The sequence below is a fragment of the Citrus sinensis genome, chromosome 3 (assembly GCF_022201045.2).
Source record: "Citrus sinensis cultivar Valencia sweet orange chromosome 3, DVS_A1.0, whole genome shotgun sequence".
Classification (NCBI taxonomy): domain Eukaryota; kingdom Viridiplantae; phylum Streptophyta; class Magnoliopsida; order Sapindales; family Rutaceae; genus Citrus; species Citrus sinensis.
In genome coordinates, this window is record NC_068558.1 from 26,967,140 (window position 1) to 26,991,011 (window position 23,872).

Genomic DNA, 23,872 nt, shown 5'->3' on the forward strand with positions numbered 1-23,872 from the left:
ATATATTCTTATAAATTATCTTTGAAACTTTTTTTTTTTTTTTTGGTTTTTGGTCATCTAGCTCCTCTCTCTGACTACAAAAAATAGTTTGAAAATCAGGAACAAACCATTAATTGCCGCGTTTATTCCTGAAGAAGAAGAGCAGCAAAAACTTTTGTGGTATAATCAAAACTAGTTGAGTAGAAGGTAAGCATAAAATAAGTGTTAAGATAATCGTTACTTCCCATTCTTGAGTAAGATATCCATTTTCTTAGAGAACTATTGAGTGCATTACTGTTTCCTTGGAAGTATTTCCTCGTATGTAGTATTGTTTCTCCAAAAGTTGCTGCTTACTGATTCATCCAAGTGTGATCACCATCTCAACAGAAAAATTACTCTTAAGATTATATGGGTAGCAATTTAGACCGGGCCATAATAAACTCAATTTAGGGTAATCCCTATAGATTTTTTAATATAAATATCATAACTCTATTGTAACATGCATATAAAAGAAAAGGAATATTGCGTATATTATGGCGACCAATCCTGCACCTAGATGACAATGTATTGTTAATCAAAAGTTTCAACTTTATTTGTTAAGGGTCAGTTTGGGAATGCTATAACTTTTAAAATAATTATTGTTATCTGTGTTGTAGAAACAATTGGCTGTAAAGAGAATCAGTTAAGTGTTTGATAAATTTTGCAGAAGTACTATAAGTTTTGAAAGTAGGTATGACCGTTTGATAAATTTTATTGTTAAACTGTTGAGAGAAACCAAATGACTAAAATGTACATAATGTGAGATAAAATTTATTTATACATATAAAAACATGTACATACAATATTTTTAATTGTGTATTATAATAATTTTAACTACAAAAAATCTATAATATATTGATTTTATTTTTTATTTTTTTGTCTTAAAATAATTGATAATTAAATTTATAATATAGTGAAACAAATTTAATAATAATTCGACCAACAAATTGATATTAATAAATTTATATTAACGAATTATAACAAAAATTTATTAAACTATTGATTTTGTTTCCAATTTGAATAAGGATAATTTTGGGTTTAGATAATAATTTTAAGAATATTTATAAAATTGTAGTAAAAGATAAAATTGATTCTCAAAATTAGAATATAAAAGTTACTATTTCTCTACTTTTCAAAATCAGCTGTAGGGGGAACTGATTTTGATAAAAATGATTTTCTTTTTCTTTTTCTTACCAAACACTAAAATTAACTTTTAAATTTTTAAAATCACTTTTAACCCTTCAAAAAACTATCCCAAACAGTCTCTAAGCATGTTGCACCATGTGTATGATTGCTTACCATATGATCAGTGAACCTTGGTGTTGTTTGCAGCTTTGCATTACGTTTGCATCTCCACTATTTGCGAACCAAAATTTTTTCTTGATGGCAGCAAACTTGTGATTAGCAGTTAAATAAATAAATAAATAATTAATTAATTATGAAATAAATTTCGACTAAAAAATGAGACACCGAAGATTACCATATATATATTTTTTTATCTATTATGCGATAGCAAAAAAAAACTTGATACTTATCATTCAAAAATAAATAAAATATAAGTGGTTAAGTCTTTTTTTTATTTTATCATTTGTCGATAGTGTCAGTGTTAATCTGATTTTTTTTTTTTTTTTTTTTTGCGGACCTTTTAGAAAAATGTGACAGTAGTTATCGGAATAGAATTAAAGCTTAACGGTACGTTAATATAAATGCAAGCACAACGTAAGATTAATTATTAAAAGATAAAAACAACAAATTCATTATTGAATAAAATTTAGAGTTGGATTATTAGCACACCTCTAACAGTCTCTTCAAACCTTTTTTCTCTATATATCCTTTTAATTCCTAAAATAACTTCATTTGCTGTATTTTTTTAATAAACCACCGCATAGGACCAAAAAAAAAAACTTCTATCAGGGAGCTCTGTCTCTCCCCTCTCCCATTTCAAACACTTTCAATTTCTTCTTAACTATAGTATTCATGAATTTCTGATTTTAATCTCCATCTATCTTTATTTTTCTTAGTAGGTAATAACTTGAGTATGTATACAAAGACAAGTATAGGTATATCTAAAAGAAAAACTTGGCCTAAGTAAATTAATTTCACCGAATAATCTTTCCTAAAAATGGTTTATATTTAGATCAAATTCTTATCCTATGAGGATTCATTGTTTTCTCAAATTTTGTGGATTTTAAAGTGTTTTAGAATGGAAAAAAAGACTAAGAAAACAACATAGGTTAGTTTAATCAGATAAGTTTTATTTTTAATATAATTTAAAATATAAAGGATAAATTTGTAAGTACAAAATAAGTGGAGTTTCATAAGAGATATAGAGGGGTGCCAATAGCGTCAATGTAAAACTTGCTTCTAGATGATCAAACAAGGTACGATTCCTAGAATTCTTGCGCATTCATAGGCTACTTATAGAAGTCACTAACCCATAAATTACAAGTAAACCATTCAAATCTGGTGCCACTAAATCCAGCTCCAGTAGCCAAGGTCAGGAATTCATGCTTTGTTCGCTTCTTTCCACTCGGATTTTGAGTCATCATCAGCACATCAAGTTGGGAATTTCTTTTTGACACGGTGCTCGTCTCAGGCAGTTCTGGAAGTATTGACTCCACAACGATTACCTTTCCATCTTCTGGGATGCTTTTGTAGTAAATCTTCAACAACTTCAAGCAATGGTCATCGCTCCAATTGTGAAGTATCCACTACAAAATTTGAAATATTATGAAATTTGTTTAAGGATCGAACACCTAATATCTACAAATTAAATTCAAATTAAACTTACCTTCATAAAAATGGCATCACCTTTTGGAACATTTTGAAACATATCATCCATTACTGATGTGGCATTATTCTAGCGGATGATAAAGTAATAATTTTATCAATTTTGAAATTCACTATGTGAAGGACACATAACATTTAAGACTCAAGTTAAAACTCGACTGTTGGGATCCCAATCATTATTCTAAATCATTGTATATATGTTTACGGATAGCCTTAGAAGATGATTGCCAAATTCTATAAATTCTATTTTAATCAAGTGTAAAAAATGCTTTAACTTCAATTATCGTTTTTGATAAAAGAACTCGGATTGTTATGTAATCCCACTATCACATGTTTGATATGAACTTGAATGCTGCTTGAAATAAAAATCAAGTATTGACATAGTTGAAAAACAAAGTAAAACCATGCAAAATTAAACAACCATAACTACATTTATTCAACGAACAACGTGATCCACAAGCTGAAATTACTAAAGCATAATGAATCCAATTAATTAACATTGAATAGTACAGCCCGAAGCATTGAATCAACAACTGATTACTAAGAGTGCTATATGATCATTTAATTGAAGTGATAAAAAACAAGAAATTATTATCTCTTAGAGATTAGCCAGTTGTTGTATATTGATTGGATAAGTGTATGACTGGGAAGTGTAAGTTGCCTTAGCGAGATAAATATTAGCCTTCTCTGTGGGGTGAAAAGCATCCCAGAATATATATTTTTGACGATCAGCACATGGTTGTTGAAGAGGAAGACAAGTTATTTGCCCATTGTTCCTTCCTACACCACAGCATCCCTTGTCCATCACTTCAAATCCTGTAATTTTATCACAATTTTGCACATCATTTTTTACCCAAAAACAAAAAGAAAGAAATTGTGGAATATGATAGTCACTTTGTTTTTTGTCACGTCTACATCTGCAGCAGTTGACGGAAAAGATTTTGTTACATATTATTTTTATCCAATAAGATATTATTTTTTATCCAATAAGTATCAATCACAATATTTAAAAAAAATTATCTTTGAATCCAAAGCCATCCTTAGGAAATTCAAAAATATCACTTGTTCAATGCTTATTATGTAATGGGAGAATGACATTTCGAGTCCCTAATATTTCTTAATTACTCATTACATTTTCGACATTAAACCATATTATGGCTAAAACATTTTTTTTTGTTGTTTTAATACTATAACATTAATTTTTATCAGCCTGGTGTGATGAATATAGTAGTAAAGTTTGAATGTTAAAATTGTAACGCGAGGGATGCAATGGGTAATTAAAAAACTATTGACATAAGCTATTCAGGTTTAAATCATACCAAGGTTCAAGCTACTATACGACTTGTTAACAAAGCATAGCGGTTCATGATCATGGAAAATGGACAAAGCATAAAGATTAGATAAATACTAATTACCATTGTTAGTTCCATTCATGTATAGATCATTGGAGCTTCGGTAGGAATCTACCAAAATGAACTTCGATCCAGGTAATTGGCCACCATTAAATTGATCGACTAACTTTCGGAGCCCTGAATTGAAAAGAACGATTGCCTTGTTGATATTTTCATTGCATCTCGTGCTGTTGTTACCACTGAATCGTGCAAGCTGATATGGTATACAACCAATTGGACCAACTGATGCTACAATTACTTTACGAGCCCCCAAGGAGTATAATTGCTGAAGAATGAGCCAAAAATAATAATAATAATAATACATGAATAAGTAAGAATATTAATTGATAGCTAGGCTAAATCAAACGAATCAGGATTGTAGTTACCAAATGAAGATTTAAATTAGTTAGAGCTTAACCATACATTGCAGACAGGTGTCAGAAAATTATTAACAATTCAGAAGAGCTTGGTAAGGAGAGAAATCTTGATACAAGTCTAAGTGAATATTTCGTATGACTCATCTAATAGTTATATAAGTATTTATTTGATTTCATAAGCTCTTATTAAAATTTTTGCTTTTTATTTAGTTCTTTTTTAGTAGAGTTTTAAAGTTTAAATAAGTTATTTTATCTCTACTAGCAAAAGCTCAAATTTTGTGCTTTTAAGAGTAAAGGTTGAAAAGTTTTTTTTAAATGTTAAAATATCTTCTACTTATTTTACAATCTTATTTTATTCTTTTCATAACATAATATTAAAAAAATTGTCTATTAAAGTAATTTTATAATTTTCAATAAAAGCGTTCATTAACAACTAAACAACTAAATTTTTTTGGGTCAAAACTCTACCGGCAAAAGCTCTACTTAAATAAACTCTACTTGAAAAGTTGTACCAAACAGAGCCTAAATCTACCTAATATTAATTATTTTGATTTATTTATTTTATTAACTCAACATTTATTCTAAGATTTTTATTTTTGAATTAAAAATAATTTTTTTCTCATTTTATTATAGTGCGAAATATTTTAAAAGGGACAAATATGACTTCTTACATAATTTTTAAATTTTCATTTTTATAAACAAGTCAAAATATCAAATATAGAAAAATTCATACATAAATCTATTTAATTTGTTTTGAAGGCAAAGGTCTAATATTCAAATCATACTCACATTGGTATAGGGGGAGTAAATTTACTAAACCAATTAAGCTATGCTTCTCCCGAAAAAAAATATTAGAATATTTCTTCCCATAGATTCTTTTAAATTTTCTTTAAACCTTTTGTTTTTGTTTTTTGGTTTTTGGTTTTTTTGCTTCTCTCTAACTACAAAAAATAGTTTGAAAATCAAGAACAAACCCTTAATTGGCGCGTATATTCCTGAAGAAGAAGAGCAGCAAAAGCTTTCGTGGTATAATCAGAACTAGTTGAGTAGAAGGTCGGCATAAAATAATTGTTAAGGTAATCGTTACTTCCCATTCCTGAGTAAAATATGCATTTGCTTAGATAGTTGTTGAGTGCATTATTGTCTCCTCTGAAGTATCTCCTCATTTGTAGTACTGTTTCTCCAAAAGTTGCTACTTGCTGGTTCATCGAAGTATGATCACCCTGCCAAAAGAAAAATCAATCTTAAGATTATATACGATAGAAATCTGAACTCTATCCCAATAGACTTGATATAGGGTAGTCTCGAAAGTAGATTTTTTATTATAAGTATCAAAATTCTGATTATGATATGCATATATAAGAAAAAGGATAAATTAGGTATATTATGGTAAACGATTCTGCAGCTACATGACAGTGTATCGTCAATCAAGAGTTTCAACTTTATTTATTAAGCGCTATAGAAGATGCTGCACCATGTGTACAGTTGCACACCAAATGATGAGTGATATGGTTTATTAGGTAATTTAGGGTGATTGAAGAGTTTTAAGGTGAGAATTTTACTCGCAATAGAGTTTGAAGGGGAAATTGATTTACATTTAGGTACAATATATATTTTGACAGTAAACAAAATGTACCAGATTGGTGCCTGTTTGGTCAAGGATACCAGCGGCCCCAGATGCATAATTCACTCCTCTCAATAAAGCTGGTCCTCGAGTTCTGGCATACGGTGGAATATAATTTGGAAAACCTAAAAGTTGAGCTGCAAATTAAACAATAGAAGAAAGTTAGGGCAAAAGAAAAGCATTTCAATTATATACATTAACCATATTTAGAAATTACTAGTCACATTATAAACATAATTTATTTATTTTTGCATAGCTGCATGGTTATAAAAATGAAAAACATTTCTAACAAGCATAAATAATGAATATCACCTAGGGCATCCACATAGGTTCGGCCATTGGTGAACCGGCCAGTGGCACCCTGAGGAAAATCAACGCCATAAGGCCTATAATTCGCCCTAGCAAGAGTAAGAATCCTATTGTTGTTTCCATTATCCACCAATGAGTCACCAAAAATGAAGAAACATGGCACTTGAAGGCCCTGTGGCTGAATCTGTGAGGAAGCCCTGGCAGTTAAACACAGAATGACCAACAATAATAACTCCATAATTCTCTTCATTGTTTTGAGTAAATTAATAATTAAAATCCTAGTTTTAAAGTTTGAAAGAATTTTGTGAGATGAAATCCATTACATTAGGATCATTTATACTTATGTTTTTGGTAGGTTTGGCTACGGCCATTATGGGAATCATATGCTAGGCTTTAAGCTTTGGCCACCATTTGAGGAGAAAACGGACTCTATTGAGTATATATGAAACTTTTTTAGTTGCTTTCATGTGTTTTTCATACTCAATTAGCGGTGGTGTGAGCTGGTTGCTACCTACTCTCGTGATCTACTAGTTGTAGGGATACAATAAGTCCAATATATTTATTTACGCTTTACCAATATGAAGTCCATTAACATGAGAGCACTGATTTCCTATTGTCTAGAACCCACCTGTCTGGGGATAAAATATTTACATGTGACGAACACGTGATCGTGTCATTTTTACACCCATTTAATAACATGTTGATACACACATGTAAATATAAACCGCACTCGTTTTGAAATTGATCAATTATATTAGAGAGAAAAATAATCTTTTTGAAATATATGGCATGCATTTAATAGACAGTTCCATTAAAGTTTTACTCCATCTAAAACACGTGTCACTTCTTTCTTTTCTGGGGAATTCAAGATGACAAAGTATCTTTTGTCCTCGAAATCCAAATTTTAAGTTTTCCTGGTATCATTCTTCGAATTGACTGTAGGCGTAAACGAGGGTATTAAGGAAATATTATGTGTAAATGGTGTTTATATATAATCTAAGCTAAGATCTTGGTCTAGTGGCAAGAAACGACCTTCTTAAAGTTTAGGTTTCTGATTCGGGCTTCAATGTGTGCGTTCAGTAATTAATAAAAGAAGTTTAAATTCATATATTTTTCCCAGCGAAAAATAATTTCCAGAACTCTTTCGCAGCTTCAATTTGTATTTGATGAGACTAGAACATGAAAAAAGGTTCCAATTAATTATCACAGTTAAGAAATAAATTCACTTCATTACAAAGTATTATACTATTATGTATAAGTACACACACACACCGCAAAGAGTAAAATGAAAGAGCAAACAATGCTATAAACATAAGGCGGAAAATATGAATTTGCAAAAATTTAGAAAAAAATAATTTTGGAAGGCGACAAACTGACAGATCGATCCACCAATATTGACAATTTCCATAAATCTCTCCTACAAACACTCAAACAGTAAAAGGAAAGAGCAAACAATGCAATATATAAGGAGGAAAATGTGAACATACAACAATTTAGGAGAAGAAAAAATTTTGGAAGGTGACAATTCTACCCACCATTGACCAATTAATTTCCATTAATCTCTCTACACTCAACTTAATTTATTGCGTGATAATACTTCCCCTCAAGTTTGACCAAGGATAGTCAAGGATCGCTGGAGTTTTTATTCACAGATCGTTAGGGCTCCATGCTTTTTTTATTTAGCTCTCGTCTTTTTACGGTCGAGGTATGGCTAACCTTGCCCTTTCTTTTCTCTTGTTCTATCTTAACGTTTTTTATTATATATTTCTCTAAAAAAGGGCACGTGTGTCAGCTACTGCCACTGAAGTTAAAAAATTCTCAATTATATTTTTATGCCTTTAGGCCCTTCCTCCTCAAATCTTAGTGATTTACCCTCTTGCACTATAAATAAACAATAAGACTGACATGTTCGATACGTGGATATATTTAATATTCAGAGTTTCAGATCTTTAAAAGTGAACCGTTAAATGAATCAAACAGTTCTTTTTTCATGTGAATATTACTGATATATTAACTTTTTATAAGAGTTCTAGTAACTACTAGAAAATTTAGAATTAAAAATGAGGCGATAGCAACAAAGATTTGACATGCGTATCACCAAATCACTTTTCTATTAGCACCTAAGAAATTGCATTGATTATCAATTTTCTATTTGAATTAAAATCAAACAAAGTAAACAAATTACAGTTTATTATCAGATATAGATTGTTGTAATCCAACATTCAAGGTTGCCAATTAATTAACAAAATTGGCCTTAGCTTAATAATTAGCACACAATTTTACATGTGCATAATCGATTATTTGCTCCAACGTTTTTACATGAGCAATCTTTAGGATTGGAATGCGGACCAAATTCTTTCAGAAAATCAATGTAGCATTGAGTTTTCGGATCGACGCCACACCCTCCTGCAGTATTTCCTTTCTCTTTTGTGCAGTATGCTTGCCCTACACATTAATGATGTACCAAAATGTAAAATTAATTGAACAAAGAATTAACGCTATTGCTATGGAATTAATTACTAATTGACAACGAAAAAAGAAAACCAATATTCACGATAAATTTAACCTGAATTACATGGATTAAAAATATATACAGATATAGATATAACGTAGGTTGATAATACTGCCTTGAAGGTACCTTCAATGGTGGTGGCTAAAGAGCTAATCAAAAGAATGAACAAGATAGGCAGAACTATTGACTTCATGATTTTTGCTTTCTGGTTAATTAGCTATGACAAAGCTGATGTTACTTGTCATTATAAAATATTTCTAGGCAATGATAACATGCAAAAATATTTCTAGGGTAATGAAGTAATATGGTAAAAATATGAAAATGGAATAAAATGCGATATATGTAATATATGATCTGGAAATCCATTTATGCCTTCAATTTATTAACCTTAGTCACTTAAAAAATATATATATAGTGCTTTGTAATCGTTATACGGCAACGAGAGTACTAAGTCTAGCAAGATAAAAAGCTGGCTATTATCTGAGGATCCTAAAAATGTAAATAAATATAAAAATTATTATGGGGAATTCCAACTCATGTTCTTAAAAAGTATTCACAAATGTTAAATATTTAAGTGAAATTGTCTTTCAACCACCTCAAGCATATTGAAAGTTCAAGTAGCAACAATAAATTTTTGAACATATCTTAAATCCACCTCAAGTTTTAGTTAACTTATTAACTACCATTAAATAATATAAGGTAAAAGACTATTTTACCCATGAATTTATTTAAGAAGGTAAAATAGTGTTTTGGAAGGCTCTAGGGATACAATAATTTTTACCTTGAATTATATATTGGTGGCCAATGGATTAATATTAACTATGAGATATTATTAGAAACTCATAGTAACTACTTGTACTTTAATATTCTTGAGGTAGCAGGGGGATAATCGCCCCACCCCCCCCCCCCCCCCCCCCAAAAAAAAAGAAATTCTTAAAAGATGATTATATAAATTTCTCTATAAAGCCTACTATATCAATAATGGTTTGATTTTGATAAATAAAAATCTTAGTACCAAAGGATATAATTAATAAAAGATAATATATAATATTTATTATTTAGCCCACACATGATTTATTTAGGCACAATTTAAGATTGTCGCGGTTTAGAAAATATAATATTTTTGCCATGCCGAAGAAATAATCACTACGTTGTCAAATAAAGTGATGTGATCATATTAGAAAAGGATAGCGTATTTATATCTCCTTCGAACAATCACTTTTGAACTTCTTCAGAAGATTATTAGAAAAAAAACAATAATAATAAAGTCACAAAGAATTTTGTATAAATTAGTATGTGCAATATGATGTAGCATAAAGAGATTGGTTAAAAAAATTATAATAGTTAATTGTTTTTATTATGTGGGCTTATGATACTTGTATACAATTAGTCTCTTCCTATCATATTAAATTACATGAATTTATTCATACAAGATGGTTGAAATTATTAGTCTAAAAAAATAATTTTTAGGATTTACTAGAAGACTCTTGCGGATACCTCAGTATCGATTCGTTTTTTTTACTAATTTGTATTTCTTCTGCTTCTACTCTTCTTTCCTTCAATAAAATCTCCGCCAATTCATATTTAAAATAAAAAAAGAAATTGTCCAATCAAACATGTACATCCCTTAAAAGAAGAAGATTAATTTGTTAGTAAAAAATTATTTTTGTGATAAAAACTTTTAGGACCGATCTCATACAATACATAAAAATTCATAATTTAGAAAATCATATCTTGATAATCCGACTTTGCTTTTTCACTGAAGTAATCTAGACTTCCAGATCACGATCTGTCACCACCACTCCTATTAGATCACCACCCGTCACCATCTCTCCTGTTAGACTACGATCTGTCACCACTAATCTTGTTAGATCACGATCCATCACCAAATAATCTTTCAGACTATGACTCAAGTTGATCTGTATTGGACGTGTGCGTGTCCGTTTCACAACTCTCAAAACAACCGGCTTCTTTTTCAGTGTTTTTCTCAAAACGTGTATTTTGGAATACCGTCTCATTTCTTCTTAAGAAATATACACTTATATAATATTTCTTATAAAACCCTAGATATGTATTATCCTTTTATTATGTGGTTACACATGATCTTCACTTACATGAAAGTGGAGATCATGTGTAACCACTTTTGGGGCCCAACTTGCAAAATAATACAAGGCCTCATTTGCACATGAATATAACACATAAGATCTTAACAAATATCATAATTAGGTTTATCACCTAATATGCCAGTTTTCTTATTTTTTAGGTCCAATAGTGGTGCAGTCAATTAAATGAACTAACCTGATGATTATTTGGGAACATACAATAGTGGCTACAACAATTAAGCCTCCAAATGAACAAGCCTAATTGTTTAATTCCAACTCTACTCCACTATAAGATTGGAACTGACCTCCATAATTGTATGTTTGAATAATAATTCGTCCCAAGTCACATTGATCTCTTTACTCCATAATCTTTTGTACCACATCTTTAATTAAATCGATATCTCAATTGTCCAATCAATTTAATTACACATTGTTACTTGATACTTAGTAGTTTTCTCCCATGATCATTTTCAACATACTAAATATGTTGATACACTCTGACCAGAGAATTCTATGATCAAGTATTGAAAACCCATCAAAAGATGTGTTGTACAATTTCTATATTGTTAATCTATAACTTCAATACTCATAATTGCTCCCACTAAGATACCGGGTAATCTTGACTACAAGTGTGTGTCGTGCGCATTGATAACTCAAATGGAATAACAATTACAATCATGAAATTATAACTAACTCAAGATTAAGATTACAGTAAAATGATACTTATGAGATTTAATAAGTCTGACGGTTATTACAAAGTTAATTAAATCTCATTTTTGATTCAGTTCAATGTAGTCATACTATATCAATAAATTCTTACATGATTAAGACAAATCATTCAATGAATTTATTACAGTTCATACGTAAATAAAGTAGCCAACTTTATTTATCAACTGCGAACTTAATTTATTTAATAATAAGATAACTTGTATTTATGTTTTCTGTAAATTCACATGGTGATCACATATATACATATAATATGATTAAATGAATTTTACTCAAAATATTAATGCAACTAAGATATTTGAATAAAATACGTCAATTATTTTATCAATCAGAAAAATTGTTTTTTACAATTAAATAAATACATATACTTTTAAAGAGCATATTTTTTCAACATAATTAACCATAATAATTTAAGTATTTTTTTTATTTATTTTTGTTGTTTCTAACTGCCAAATTACTTTGAACAAGATTAGTTTACTCAAGTTTGAACTCTGAAACTAACTTAAAGTATTCTTAAAATATTCGAAATCTTTTGATATTTAGCTATCTTATACTCTTATTCTGGAGTTAGTTTCAATGTCCCCCCTTGCTTGTATTTTTCTTTACGTTAGTTACTTCGACGGGTTTCATATTCAATATATAAATAAAATTGAAATAATTAATAAAACCATAAATATAAATATGTATGCCATGATAAATTCAAGGGGGAAAAAACTAAAAAATAACTTTATTTTATTATTGTGATCAAACGATAGCTTTGAACATAACAACTAAACATATGCCGATAGGCAGAATACTTCGCCAATTTAAAAACAAAATACATAACAGTAATTAATTATCTTTTGGTTTTGTAGCAGCTGCAGCCTCAGATGGGCACTGAGGTGACTCAACTTCACACGTGCAGTTTCGCTGATTAGCACCAACATTAACACAATCGCAATGCGTAGGCATCAATGATGGACTAACCCCAAGAGCACAGCTCACTGAATCCTTAGGCCTGTCGCATGATCCTGGTTGTTGCCCTAGGTTTAGTCGGCAGCGTGACCCTGTATATACATCAAAATATAATTAAGTGCAGTGATGAAGAGTTATCCGAAAGAATCATGAGAGAGCTCCAAATTTTCTATATAAATTCTGACGAATCTCTTTTTAAAGATTATGTGTTTTTATGTAACGATTTTGTCATTATTGAAATTGAAATGAAATAGCACAATTGTTTTTATTGAAAAAAAAATGAGTAGACTATATAAAATTTTTATTCAACCAATAATATTATATGTGTAATAATAATTTTTATAAAATAATTTGTACAATCATGAAAAATTAAAAAATAAATAAATAAATTTGAAAATGAATATAGCATTCCCCCAACTCTATGCTTATCTAAGCAATAGTCCATAAACCTAAATTGAAAAATCACGAAAATTTATATTTATTTAGTAAAAACTATTTTTTAAAAAATCGTGAAACCCCAATTAAAAAAAATATAGGGATTTGATGGTTTTTGTGAGTCAAGTGTCTGGACATCACATTTGCACAAACATAATTTAACTAAATTTATATTAATCTGATATGAATATAAAATACCTTCAATGGGGGTTAACAAAAAGCTGCTAAGAAGAATGCATAAAATAATTGGCAAAACTGTTGACTTCATGGTTTTTGCTTCGAGACTAACTATATACTAATATATGTGCTTTCAAGAAAAGTTTGTGCTCATTATAATGAAATGTAATGGGTATTTTATAGGCATTAATATATATGGCAATAAAATATTATCATGAATTAGTGCCAAAATATACGCTACCCAAATAGGCAACAGGGGCACAGTCTTCCAACAACAGCTCAGACTTCCTAAGTTGCAAAGTGTAATTTATTTGGCCATTCTAAATATGGCAAAAAAAAAAAACAAGAAAGAAAAAAATGAAATCTCGGAGAAATTTAACACATCTGTTTCCTAAATTAGCCCCCATACGTTAATTATTCACAGAAAATTTGAATTAGTCACGAATTTTTATTTTTTTTGGAAAAAGAATTAGTCATGATTTATGTAATACCATTTGGAGGGAAAAAAAAAAGGGCTTACAATCTAATAATATTTCAAGTTGGATTCACACGGAATTGAGCTTTTAACACCCATCAAATTTTCTTGTTAAACCGACCCTCTAAAAGTACCATATTAGGAATTTCAAAAAATTAAAATAATTCTAATAACATCACTATGATGTCAAAAAATGCCCTTCATATTTATTCCTCTGCTTTTCTTTTCTTTTCTTTTCTTTTCTTTTTTTAATAAATCCCGTAACTCATAAATAATGATCTTCAATTGTCTGTACTTCATTGTCTTTCGATATTCATACAAACTAATTCTCCCTCTCTTAATTTTAAACCCCACATAACTAAATTGACTGTAATTTTAAACAAAACACACCAAATACAAGTTTATTGATAACCTAAGATAATGTTAAAGGGAAAAAATTTTAAATAATAGGCATGGCTACAATGAATAAATAACACCTCTAATAAATGAACTTTCAACCCAAGTGCAAAAAACGAAAACTAGTGGCAGTTAATATAATAAATAATACACAAATCTTTTTCCTCATTTTTTCATGCAAGTGATTTGTAAAGGTTATCAAGAAAAGGCAAGGATGATGTTAAAACACCAAAAAAGAAAAAAAGAAAGGGCCAAGCACAGTGGAAAAGGCAAACATCTACAGGGGGTGTGAACAGAACTTGTTTTAATGAGACAGGATTACGCGGTTTATCGGCCTTCAGGTTAAGTATAATTGAAGTTAAAAATGTAAAACCAATAAAAAAAAAGTTTTTATGAGTTGGAAGAGGGTTTAATAAGGAAATTTGACGGGTGTCAACAACTCGACTTATTGGGAATTTATAATATATACACTTGTAGTTAAACTCAAAAATGAGTTAGACTATTGGCACCCTTTCATTAATCTTATAAAATCCTTATAACTAATATACTTCAATTTTTTTTTTCCTCTCTTCAATCTATGTTACTTTTAGAGGTATGATTTTTTTCTCTCTTCAATGTACACCATTCATTTGCATAAACTTAAAACACACATATAGTCATTCTCTAATGTGAGTGCTCTGTTTTTTCATACAGACATGCTTTTAAGCCGTACGGTTTAATAGAATCAAATTTTAGTACTATTAAACTGCACAGTTTAACAATATATCCACATTAAAAAAAAATGATGAGGCCCGCACTTGACAATGCATACATACATACATACATATCAACTTCCCAACCATGGCAAATAACCAATTTGAAGACATAGAAACAAAAACTTCTTCTTCTTCTCTTCTTCTCTTCTTCTAAGTTCAATTATAAAAAAAGAAATATTGAACAATCAAATTTATAAAGGCATTTATAATGTGATCAAGAAGAGGATTTCCACTTGTGATTTTTTTTCGGCCATTGATGTAATCAATATTCGATTATTCCGTTGTTTAATTTTGAAGAAAGGTAGCTCTTGAGCCCTTTTATTTTTCATTGGGTTCAAAATTGGTGAGATGAGTATGGAGTTTAATCTCTTTCTTTTTCTTTCTTTTTATTTTTTTATTGATTATTTTTATTTTTTAGAAATTAGTGTTTTTTAATTTTTGTAGAGAGAGAAACATAAAGAGAAAAATAGAGATATCAAGATTGTAAAAAAATTAATAGTAAGAAAATTTAAGTTGAAAGACTTGAAAAAAAAAATTTAAAATTGTTTTGAAAATGGGTACTTTTGGCATTAAGATCAGTATAATGGAAAAATGGAATTTTAAGAGGATTTTGGAGTGATGCCAATAATTCAATTCCTTAAAAACATACTAAAAGATGGTAATGGACTGAAAAGTCTTAGCCCGACCCCATGATTGAAATGAAAGGCCTTATCCCTTAAAATGTCCAACCTTAGTTGGAAAGATTAGGTCAGACCTAACATTATCAAGTCAATGTTAGACACAGGCTTTCTTCGAGCCCGACCATAAATTTTTTTTTTAATTTTTAGATATTGTTTTAGAATACGACTCATATTCTTAATTCTTTATTTATAGTACTATTCTATTTTTATGTTAAATATAAATTGTTTAGTTTTAATAGCAATACAATATTTTGTAACAGTTTAATCAAATTAACAAAATAACTAAATTAATATGAAATAGAGACAAATATACTTAAGATGCACGTTGGGGTGTCAATTCATATAATCTTGTCATGTCAAAATTTAAGTAAATATGGATACCCATTTATTAATCGCGTTGAAATATCAAAACACTTATGTAACTCATTTATTAATTGTGTTATTTTTTTTAACTTGTTTAACATATTTAATTTAAAAATAAAAAATTATATTGATATTATTCTTTAAAATAGGCAATAAATAAGTTAACATGACATAAATATGACTTGAATAATTTTATAACTCAATATGAATGTGACACGAATAATTAATTTAGTGTTCAGCGTATAGATTAGTTAATATTTTCAACATTATTACTACACATTAATTGATATTCATGTCATAAATGTATAAACGTATTGAGGAGTCAAACAAAAATATATTACGGTTATTTATCATGTTGAGTCATGTCAACTTATTTATTAATTATGTCAATATTTTTCAGCATAAAAACAGATAATTCGTATTGTGTCTGTGTCTTATAATCTTATAAACCACTTTGTCACCTCTAAGCATACGTGAGTTGTCTGTGTAATGTGTTAAATGTTAATTTTTTTCTTTCAATTTAGAAATTAAGGACAATGCTTTTTAGTAGATATTGAATCCTGACTAAAATATAATCATATCTTGATACCTTGACCCTTAAATTGAGGCCAAAGCCCAAGTTTTTGGGTTTGGTCAATTTGGCAAGGGACAGGTTGGGTGTTTTCGCCATAATATACCAAGACCAAATTATAAATCTATTGTGAGATATTTAACCTATGTGGAAGGATAAATATTTGAATGTCAAAGAGGGACTTAAACTTATGACTGATGATAGTCAATGGGCCGTGCCACCAAACATCGGCCCACACGGGCTCCGTGCCGTGCCCACTTTTTTTTATAAGAGCCCAGCACGGCTCATGGTTCACGGCACGAGCCTGCTCGTGCTATGCCCGTGCGATGTCATGGGCCGTGTCCAAAGAAGCCTACTAATCATTTTTTTTCCTTTAAACCCACATGTCCAGCGTGCCTAAAAAAGCCCACGTGCCTGGCGTGCTTTTTTCAAGGTTACGTGTCTGATGTGCTTTTTTAAGCTCACCAGTCTAATAATAATAATAATAATAATTTCATAAATTATAGTAATGATTAATAAAAATAAAATTACAATCCTAGAATAACAATTACACCTAATGTTTTTTGAACTACTAATATTATAATTGCACTTGAACTCCATTGAATGAAAATGTAATTTTTAATTTATCATAAAAATATTTTGTTCATAATTTTATTTTTTTGTGCATAAATATGAAAAATATTTTAATCACAAATGAAACATATCTCCATTAACTATTAACTAAGTTATGATTTCATAAATGAAATATTAATGTCATTTATGAAATATTTTTAGTAATGATTAATAAAAATAAAATTACAATCCTAGAATAATAATTACACCTAATTTTATTTGAACTACTAATATTATAATTGCACTTGAACTCCATTGAATGAAAATGTAATTTGTAATTTATCATAAAAATATTTTGTTCATAATTTTATTTTTTTGTGCATAAATATGAAAAATATTTTAATCACAAATGAAACATATGTCCATTAACTATTAACTAAGTTATGATTTCATAAATGAAATATTAATTTCGTAAAATTTTTTATTTATCATTTATAAAATCATGATATTTATTTATCCATTTAATAAATTATAAACATAAAAAATTAGAATATTTATTTAAACTATGACTTAAATTAATTTTTAAAAGCCTATGCTAAAAAAATATATTAAAAAATTTAATTACAAGATATTTGTAAATTCAAGATATTTTATATTTATTTTTCATTTAAAAAATTTTACTTTGATATACTTCGGCCTACGTTTTATTGATGGCCCATGGGTAGCGTGTTTAGCCCACCAATGAAGCGTGCTTATTATGTGCCTTTTCGTGTGCCATGCTTTGACCCACCTCTAATCGTGCCTTGGTTTTAAGGACCGTGTGCTTAAAATTTTAGGCCCGGCACGGCTCACATGCGTGTTGTGCCTTGCCACGTGCCCTACTGAAACGTGCTTGTGTTGTGTCGTGCTTGTGCCGTGCCTCATGCCACCCGGCCCATTGGCCATCTCTACTTATGACATTAACTTGTACCACCAAGACAATGCCTTAGTGACATGTTATTTCTCTATAAAATCTATTATTACAAGATTAATGACACTTTTCATATTATTGTCACAACCTTTTCCTTTTATTTTTAATTAACTGGAGAAGCCTTATTAAGAAGGGAAAAAAAAAGAGTTACAAATTTAAGGAAAGCCTCCAATAAGAAAATTGATACTCAGGCATACCCAGAAATCCATGTAATTTTTTACAAACAGCAATCAGGGGCGGATGCAATGCAGGACCACAGGGGGCTCAAGCCCCCACTGAATTTTTTTTTTAAAAGAAAATTTAAAATTAAAAATAATCCCTGTAAAAATTATTAGATAATCTCATTCTTTAAAATTTAAACTATTATTTTAATAATTATAAAGTAATAATTTTACTTAAAAAAATAAGCCCACAACCCAAAATATTTATAATTCTAAAACTGAACCGTGATTGCCAAACTTGTAATTAGGGATTGTCTTGAAGAAAAGAGGAAGTTGCAGGCATCAGTTCTGTTCTTTATTCTTATAATCGCAGTGAGAATAAACATGTTCTTTTCGGTTTTTTTTTTCAAAATAAGTTAAGAATTTCGTATTTTATTTTTTGTTCACATGTCAACACATCTTTATATAAATTGTAATTGTTCAAGTGACTAATTCTAGTCTTTACAATTTCTTTTTTTAGTGATTTTGTTTATAACTATTAGTAAATTAATTTTTTCAATTGTAATTAATTTATTTTTACATAAGTACTCATATATATAATTTTGAGCAATGAAATTTGTGAAGAATGAACTTCGGAATCGGATAGGAGATGAATGAATGAATGATAATTTGATTGTTTGTGTAGAAAAAAGATGGATTTAATAGTATTGATACTGAGTCTATTGCACAATATTTTCAGAATATGAAATCGTGTAGAGAACAATAGTAAGTGGGTTACCAAAAATTTTATATATTTAAGTTTTAATTTTTACATTTTGTTGTTATTTAATTTAGCCCCCGATAAATTATTTTTCTAAATCCGCCACTGACAGCAATAGGAGGACACCAAGTGTAAACAGAACATGCAAACTGATATTTGGTCATAGTATGTGCAACAAACTTCTCTTTTGTGTAAATATGTGAACATACGAAAGAATATGGACAAATTTATACAACTCTGCCAACGGATAAGAAGATTCCAAGGTGGCCGAATTTAATTTGGGAGTCTAAAATCAAGCTACAGCAGTAGCCGAAATGCCGAATCGCATTCAAGCCAATTGTGACTTCAACTTTGGACAGCGTTATCTCTAAGGCCAAAATAATAGAATACAATTTACCATAAAAGCAAGATTAAAAACCCAAAGACATAGCCAAGCATCACAAAAAATAACCATTAACGCTGCAAAAAACAACAGCACTAGAAGATGGACGCTGTTTTTGACAATATTATTACCTTTTTTTTTCTTCGAAATAATGAAATAAAAATTTTATAGATCTATTAACAATCAGAGATCTATTAAGACTAATTAATTAACCTAGATCAATATTATTGTGACCACTAAATTTCTGTCATTAATATTATTGTGGTATAGCTTAAGTTCCTGTCGTTACTGATTTAGGGAGTTATATCTACTCAAAACAAAATAGGGCAAAATTTTCGAGCATTGGAGCAGTGCTCTTTTAAAAGATACCAAAAATATTATGTTATTTGAAATTGTAAAAGAGCAGGAGGCAGTACTTATTCTGATTTAGGATATTTATTTATTAGTCCTCAATAACTGCAGAATTACAAAATTATGTCAAACAAAGAAAGTTACATAAGTATACCAAATTAATATTGTAAGGTCACAAATACCTTTTTGACACGAGAAAAATCTTGCACCCTTGCCCCACCAAAATGAGCCCTTTAACATATTCAATCCCAAAAAACCAACTTATGAATTAATGGTCTTTCTTTCATCTTGATTTTATTGTGTTTAACATGATTATCACTATCTTAATACAGAATCGACTCTAGAGAATTATAATAATTCATAAATTTGTATTAATTGAGAAAAATGTTATTAACTAATCTATTATATAAGACTTTCCAATATGTAGAGAATAAATATAATTTTTTAGCTTCCCTAGACCCTAAAACGAATTTTAATTTGTTCAACTATCGTACTTTTATAAATCTATATTTAATTTGGTCAAACATATAATTATGATTTATTGTCAATCATTTAAACGCTTAATACCTATGTTTAAGATATTTTTAATTGAATTATTTAAGTCATATTTTTAACTTCTTTTTTTCTAGATGCATGTTAAAAAATATATATATTGAGACTTGTATTGAATTGATTAAACACAATTAGCCACAATCAGAAATTTCAGATTTTTTTATTTTTTTATTTTTTATTGATATTTATAATAAAAAAATCTTGTAGAACCTCCAAAATCAGTGTTGGTTCGGAGCATATAAAATTTTTTTCCAATCATTATTCATATATTTGAGCTCAAAACAGACCGGATACACTTCGAAATATGTGGGGGAAAAAAATCGAAAAGAATCAACCAAAGAGAGATTTGCATCAAAATTTCTAATTTTGAAAAATAAAATAAAATAAGCCACCTTCAAAACAGTTCCTATGCATTTTGATCAGGGATATTTCTGTATTTTAACTTTGTATTTGAATTAAAATTATAAAGCTTAAATAGCTGAGGATTCTATTTTGTATTTTCACTTTCGTATGGATATTTCGTATTTGATCGATCCCTCTGTGAGTTAGATATTTGATGGAGTCGAAGCTATGCCACAGACAAGGAGTCCTCTCTCTTCCAAATCAAACAGCAATATTCCCATCTCACAGGTCTCCAATGTTTTTCTTGTTCTTCGTCGTCAGCTCTTTGCATTTCTCTGTTATTTATTTATTTATTGTTGCTTTGTTCTGTTTTCTAGTTTCTCTTCCAAGCGCCATCTTAGAGGGTTTGCAAAGGTACAATATTTCTTTGATTTCGAAGCAATTTTTTACTTATAATGAAGGTATGCAAATGGGTATAAATTAAAAATGATTTTTTGGTGGCAGAAATGGAGAATTCATCTTCAAGAAGAAGCAAATGGTCAGAATTCATATAAACACTTGCTGGTTCATGTTGTTAAAGAGTAAGATTTTGTGACATTCAGTTTTTGTTTTACAAGTTATGATTTGAATTTGGAATGCGTATATTTTTTTTGGAAAAAGAATTAGTCATGATTTATGTAATAACATTTGGAGGGAAAAAAAAAAAAAGGGCTTACAATCTAATAATATTTCAAGTTGGATTCACACGGAATTGAGCTTTTAACACCCATCAAATTTTCTTGTTAAACCGACCCTCTAAAAGTACCATATTAGGAATTTCAAAAAATTAAAATAATTCTAATAACATCACTATGATGTCAAAAAATGCCCTTCATATTTATTCCTCTGCTTTTCTTTTTTTTCTTTTCTTTTTTTAATAAATCCCGTAACTCATAAATAACGATCTTCAATTGCCTGTACTTCATTGTCTTTCGATATTCATACAAACTAATTCTCCCTTCTTAATTTTAAACCCCACATAACTAAATTGGCTGTAATTTTAAACAAAACACACCAAATACAAGTTTATTGATAACCTAAGATAATGTTAAAGGGAAAACATTTTAAATAATAGACATGGCTACAATGAATATATAACACCTCTAATTAATGAACTTTCAACCCAAGTGCAAAAAACGAAAACTAGTGGCAGTTAATATAATAAATAATACACAAATCTTTTTCCTCATTTTTTCATGCAAGTGATTTGTAAACGTTATCAAGAAAAGGCAAGGATGATGTGAAAACACCAAAAAAGAAAAAAAGAAAGGGCCAAGCACAGTGGAAAAGGCAAACATCTACAGGGGGTGCGAACAGAACTTGTTTTAATGAGACAGGATTACGCGGTTTATCGGCCTTCAGGTTAAGTATAATTGAAGTTAAAAATGTAAAACCAATAAAAAAAAAGGGTTTTTATGAGTTGGAAGAGGGTTTAATAAGGAAATTTGACGGGTGTCAACAACTCAACTTATTGGGAATTTATAATATATACACTTGTAGTTAAACTCAAAAATGAGTTAGACTATTGGCACCCATTCATTAATCTTATAAAATCCTTATAACTAATATAATTCAATTTTTTTTCCTCTCTTCAATCTATTTTACTTTTAGAGGTATGATTTTTTTTTCTCTTCAATGTACACCATTGATTTGCATAAACTTAAAACACACACACACATATAGTCCTTCTCTAATGCGAGTGCTCTGTTTTTTCATGCAGACATGCTTTTAAGCCGTACAGTTTAATTGAATCAAATTTTAGTACTATTAAAATGCACAGTTTAACAACATATCCACATTAAAAAAAATTGATGAGGCCCGCACTTGAGAATGCATACATACATACATACATACATATATATCAACTTCCCAACCATGGCAAATAACCAATTTGAAGACATAGAAACAAAAACTTCTTCTTCTTCTCTTCTTCTAAGTTCAATTATAAAAAAAGAAATATTGACCAATCAATTTTATAAAAACATTTATACTGTGATCAATAAGAGGATTTCCACTTGTGATTTTTTTTCGGCCATTGATGTAATCAATATTCGATTCTTCCATTGTTTAATTTCAAAGAAAGGTAGCGCTTGAGCCCTTTTATTTTTCATTGGGCTCAAAATTGGTGAGATGAGTATGGGGTTTAATATCTTTCTTTTTATTTTTTTTTATTGATTATTTTTATTTTTCAAAAATTAGTGTTTTTTAATTTTGTAGAGAGAGAAACATAAAGAGAAAAATAGAGATATCAAGATTGTAAAAAAAAATAATAGTAAGAAAGTTTAAGTTGAAAGACTTGAAAAAAAAATTTTTTTAAAATTATTTTTGAAAATGGGTACTTTTGGCATTAAGATCAGTGTTGATGCGAGATTCTGGTTACGCCTTCCAACGACTAGGATGTTTGCTCGATCAACCTCACCTCGATCAGGATCTCTCCTCGTACGATTTCTTCTCTAAGTATCCCTGCGTCCATAGAAACAGGTCAGAGCACGCCGGTTGTTTTCCCGGCGTAAACCCTCCGACGCTCAAGTCAGATATGAAGGTTCTGGGAACGCTTGCCACGGATCTTATGGCTTTTCACTAATCTCAGACCTTCCAGTTCTCTCTTTTCTTAGTTCAAATAGCAAAAAATCTAACCCTTTTACCTTTGTTGGCTACCTTTTTATAGGCTTCCTCTGAGTCCCGATCTTCCGCAGTTTACGCCCGTTATTCTCCCCACCCTCGGATGTGGATGCCCCATTGTCTTCATTGTGGGCAAATGGACATGGACCTCGTGCCTTGATTCTCGGATAGGAAGGCACGTCTTGCTAACTGCCGTTGACCGGGTCTCCTCGCCTCGACCCTTAGCAGGAATGACCTTATGCCTCTAACAGGAATTCGGCCTCGCGAATGGCATATTCGTGGACGAGGAGAATATTCCTGTTCGCAGAACTCCGCCACCAAACACCTGCTCATCTCGTCTGGTCTCCTCGATGTATTTCCCTCAAACACCGGTCCCCCAGTTTTTGGTGTTGGGTAATGTAATGGATTAGCAGTAGAAACTCAATAGCTCTTGCTCGTGTGGGACTGGAAAAGGCTGCCAAGAGTCGTGTCGCATTTAATTGCGGA

At 29.8% G+C, this 23,872-nt stretch overlaps 2 protein-coding genes across 3 annotated transcripts in view; both read right to left on the reverse strand.

The window, feature by feature from the left end:
* Positions 1-2,432: 2,432 nt before the first annotated feature.
* Positions 2,433-2,860, reverse strand: LOC107175061 (caffeic acid 3-O-methyltransferase-like). Its single transcript, XM_015526379.2, has 2 exons — positions 2,810-2,860; positions 2,433-2,729 (listed from the first exon to the last, which is right to left on the reverse strand). Exons 1-2 carry the CDS (start codon positions 2,858-2,860, stop codon positions 2,433-2,435), a joined length of 348 nt encoding a protein of 115 aa, XP_015381865.2.
* Positions 2,861-3,220: 360 nt separating this feature from the next.
* LOC102616966 (GDSL esterase/lipase At1g33811) overlaps positions 3,221-23,872 on the reverse strand; it is a 38,887-nt gene continuing 18,235 nt past the window's right edge. Inside the window, exons 1-5 of one of the 2 annotated variants that reach the window (XM_025094225.2) lie at positions 6,513-6,840; positions 6,213-6,337; positions 5,551-5,799; positions 4,224-4,485; positions 3,221-3,624 (exon numbers count right to left, since the gene is read on the reverse strand). In XM_025094225.2, the coding sequence (XP_024949993.2) occupies positions 3,407-3,624; positions 4,224-4,485; positions 5,551-5,799; positions 6,213-6,337; positions 6,513-6,759 (1,101 nt within the window). In that variant the 5' untranslated portion in view covers positions 6,760-6,840 and the 3' untranslated portion in view covers positions 3,221-3,406. Of the gene's footprint in view, positions 3,625-4,223; positions 4,486-5,550; positions 5,800-6,212; positions 6,338-6,512; positions 6,841-23,872 lie in introns of those variants that run through there. The other variant, XM_052437877.1, reaches the window with a different exon arrangement.

Excerpts from the sequence above, each read along its gene's own strand:
- LOC107175061 (XM_015526379.2), bottom strand. The coding sequence starts at position 2,860 with ATGGATGATATGTTTCAAAATGTTCCAAAAGGTGATGCCATTTTTATG. Across the intron at positions 2,730-2,809 it reads GTGATGCCATTTTTATGAAG|TGGATACTTCACAATTGGAG; the intron begins GTAAGTTTAATT and ends CAAATTTTGTAG.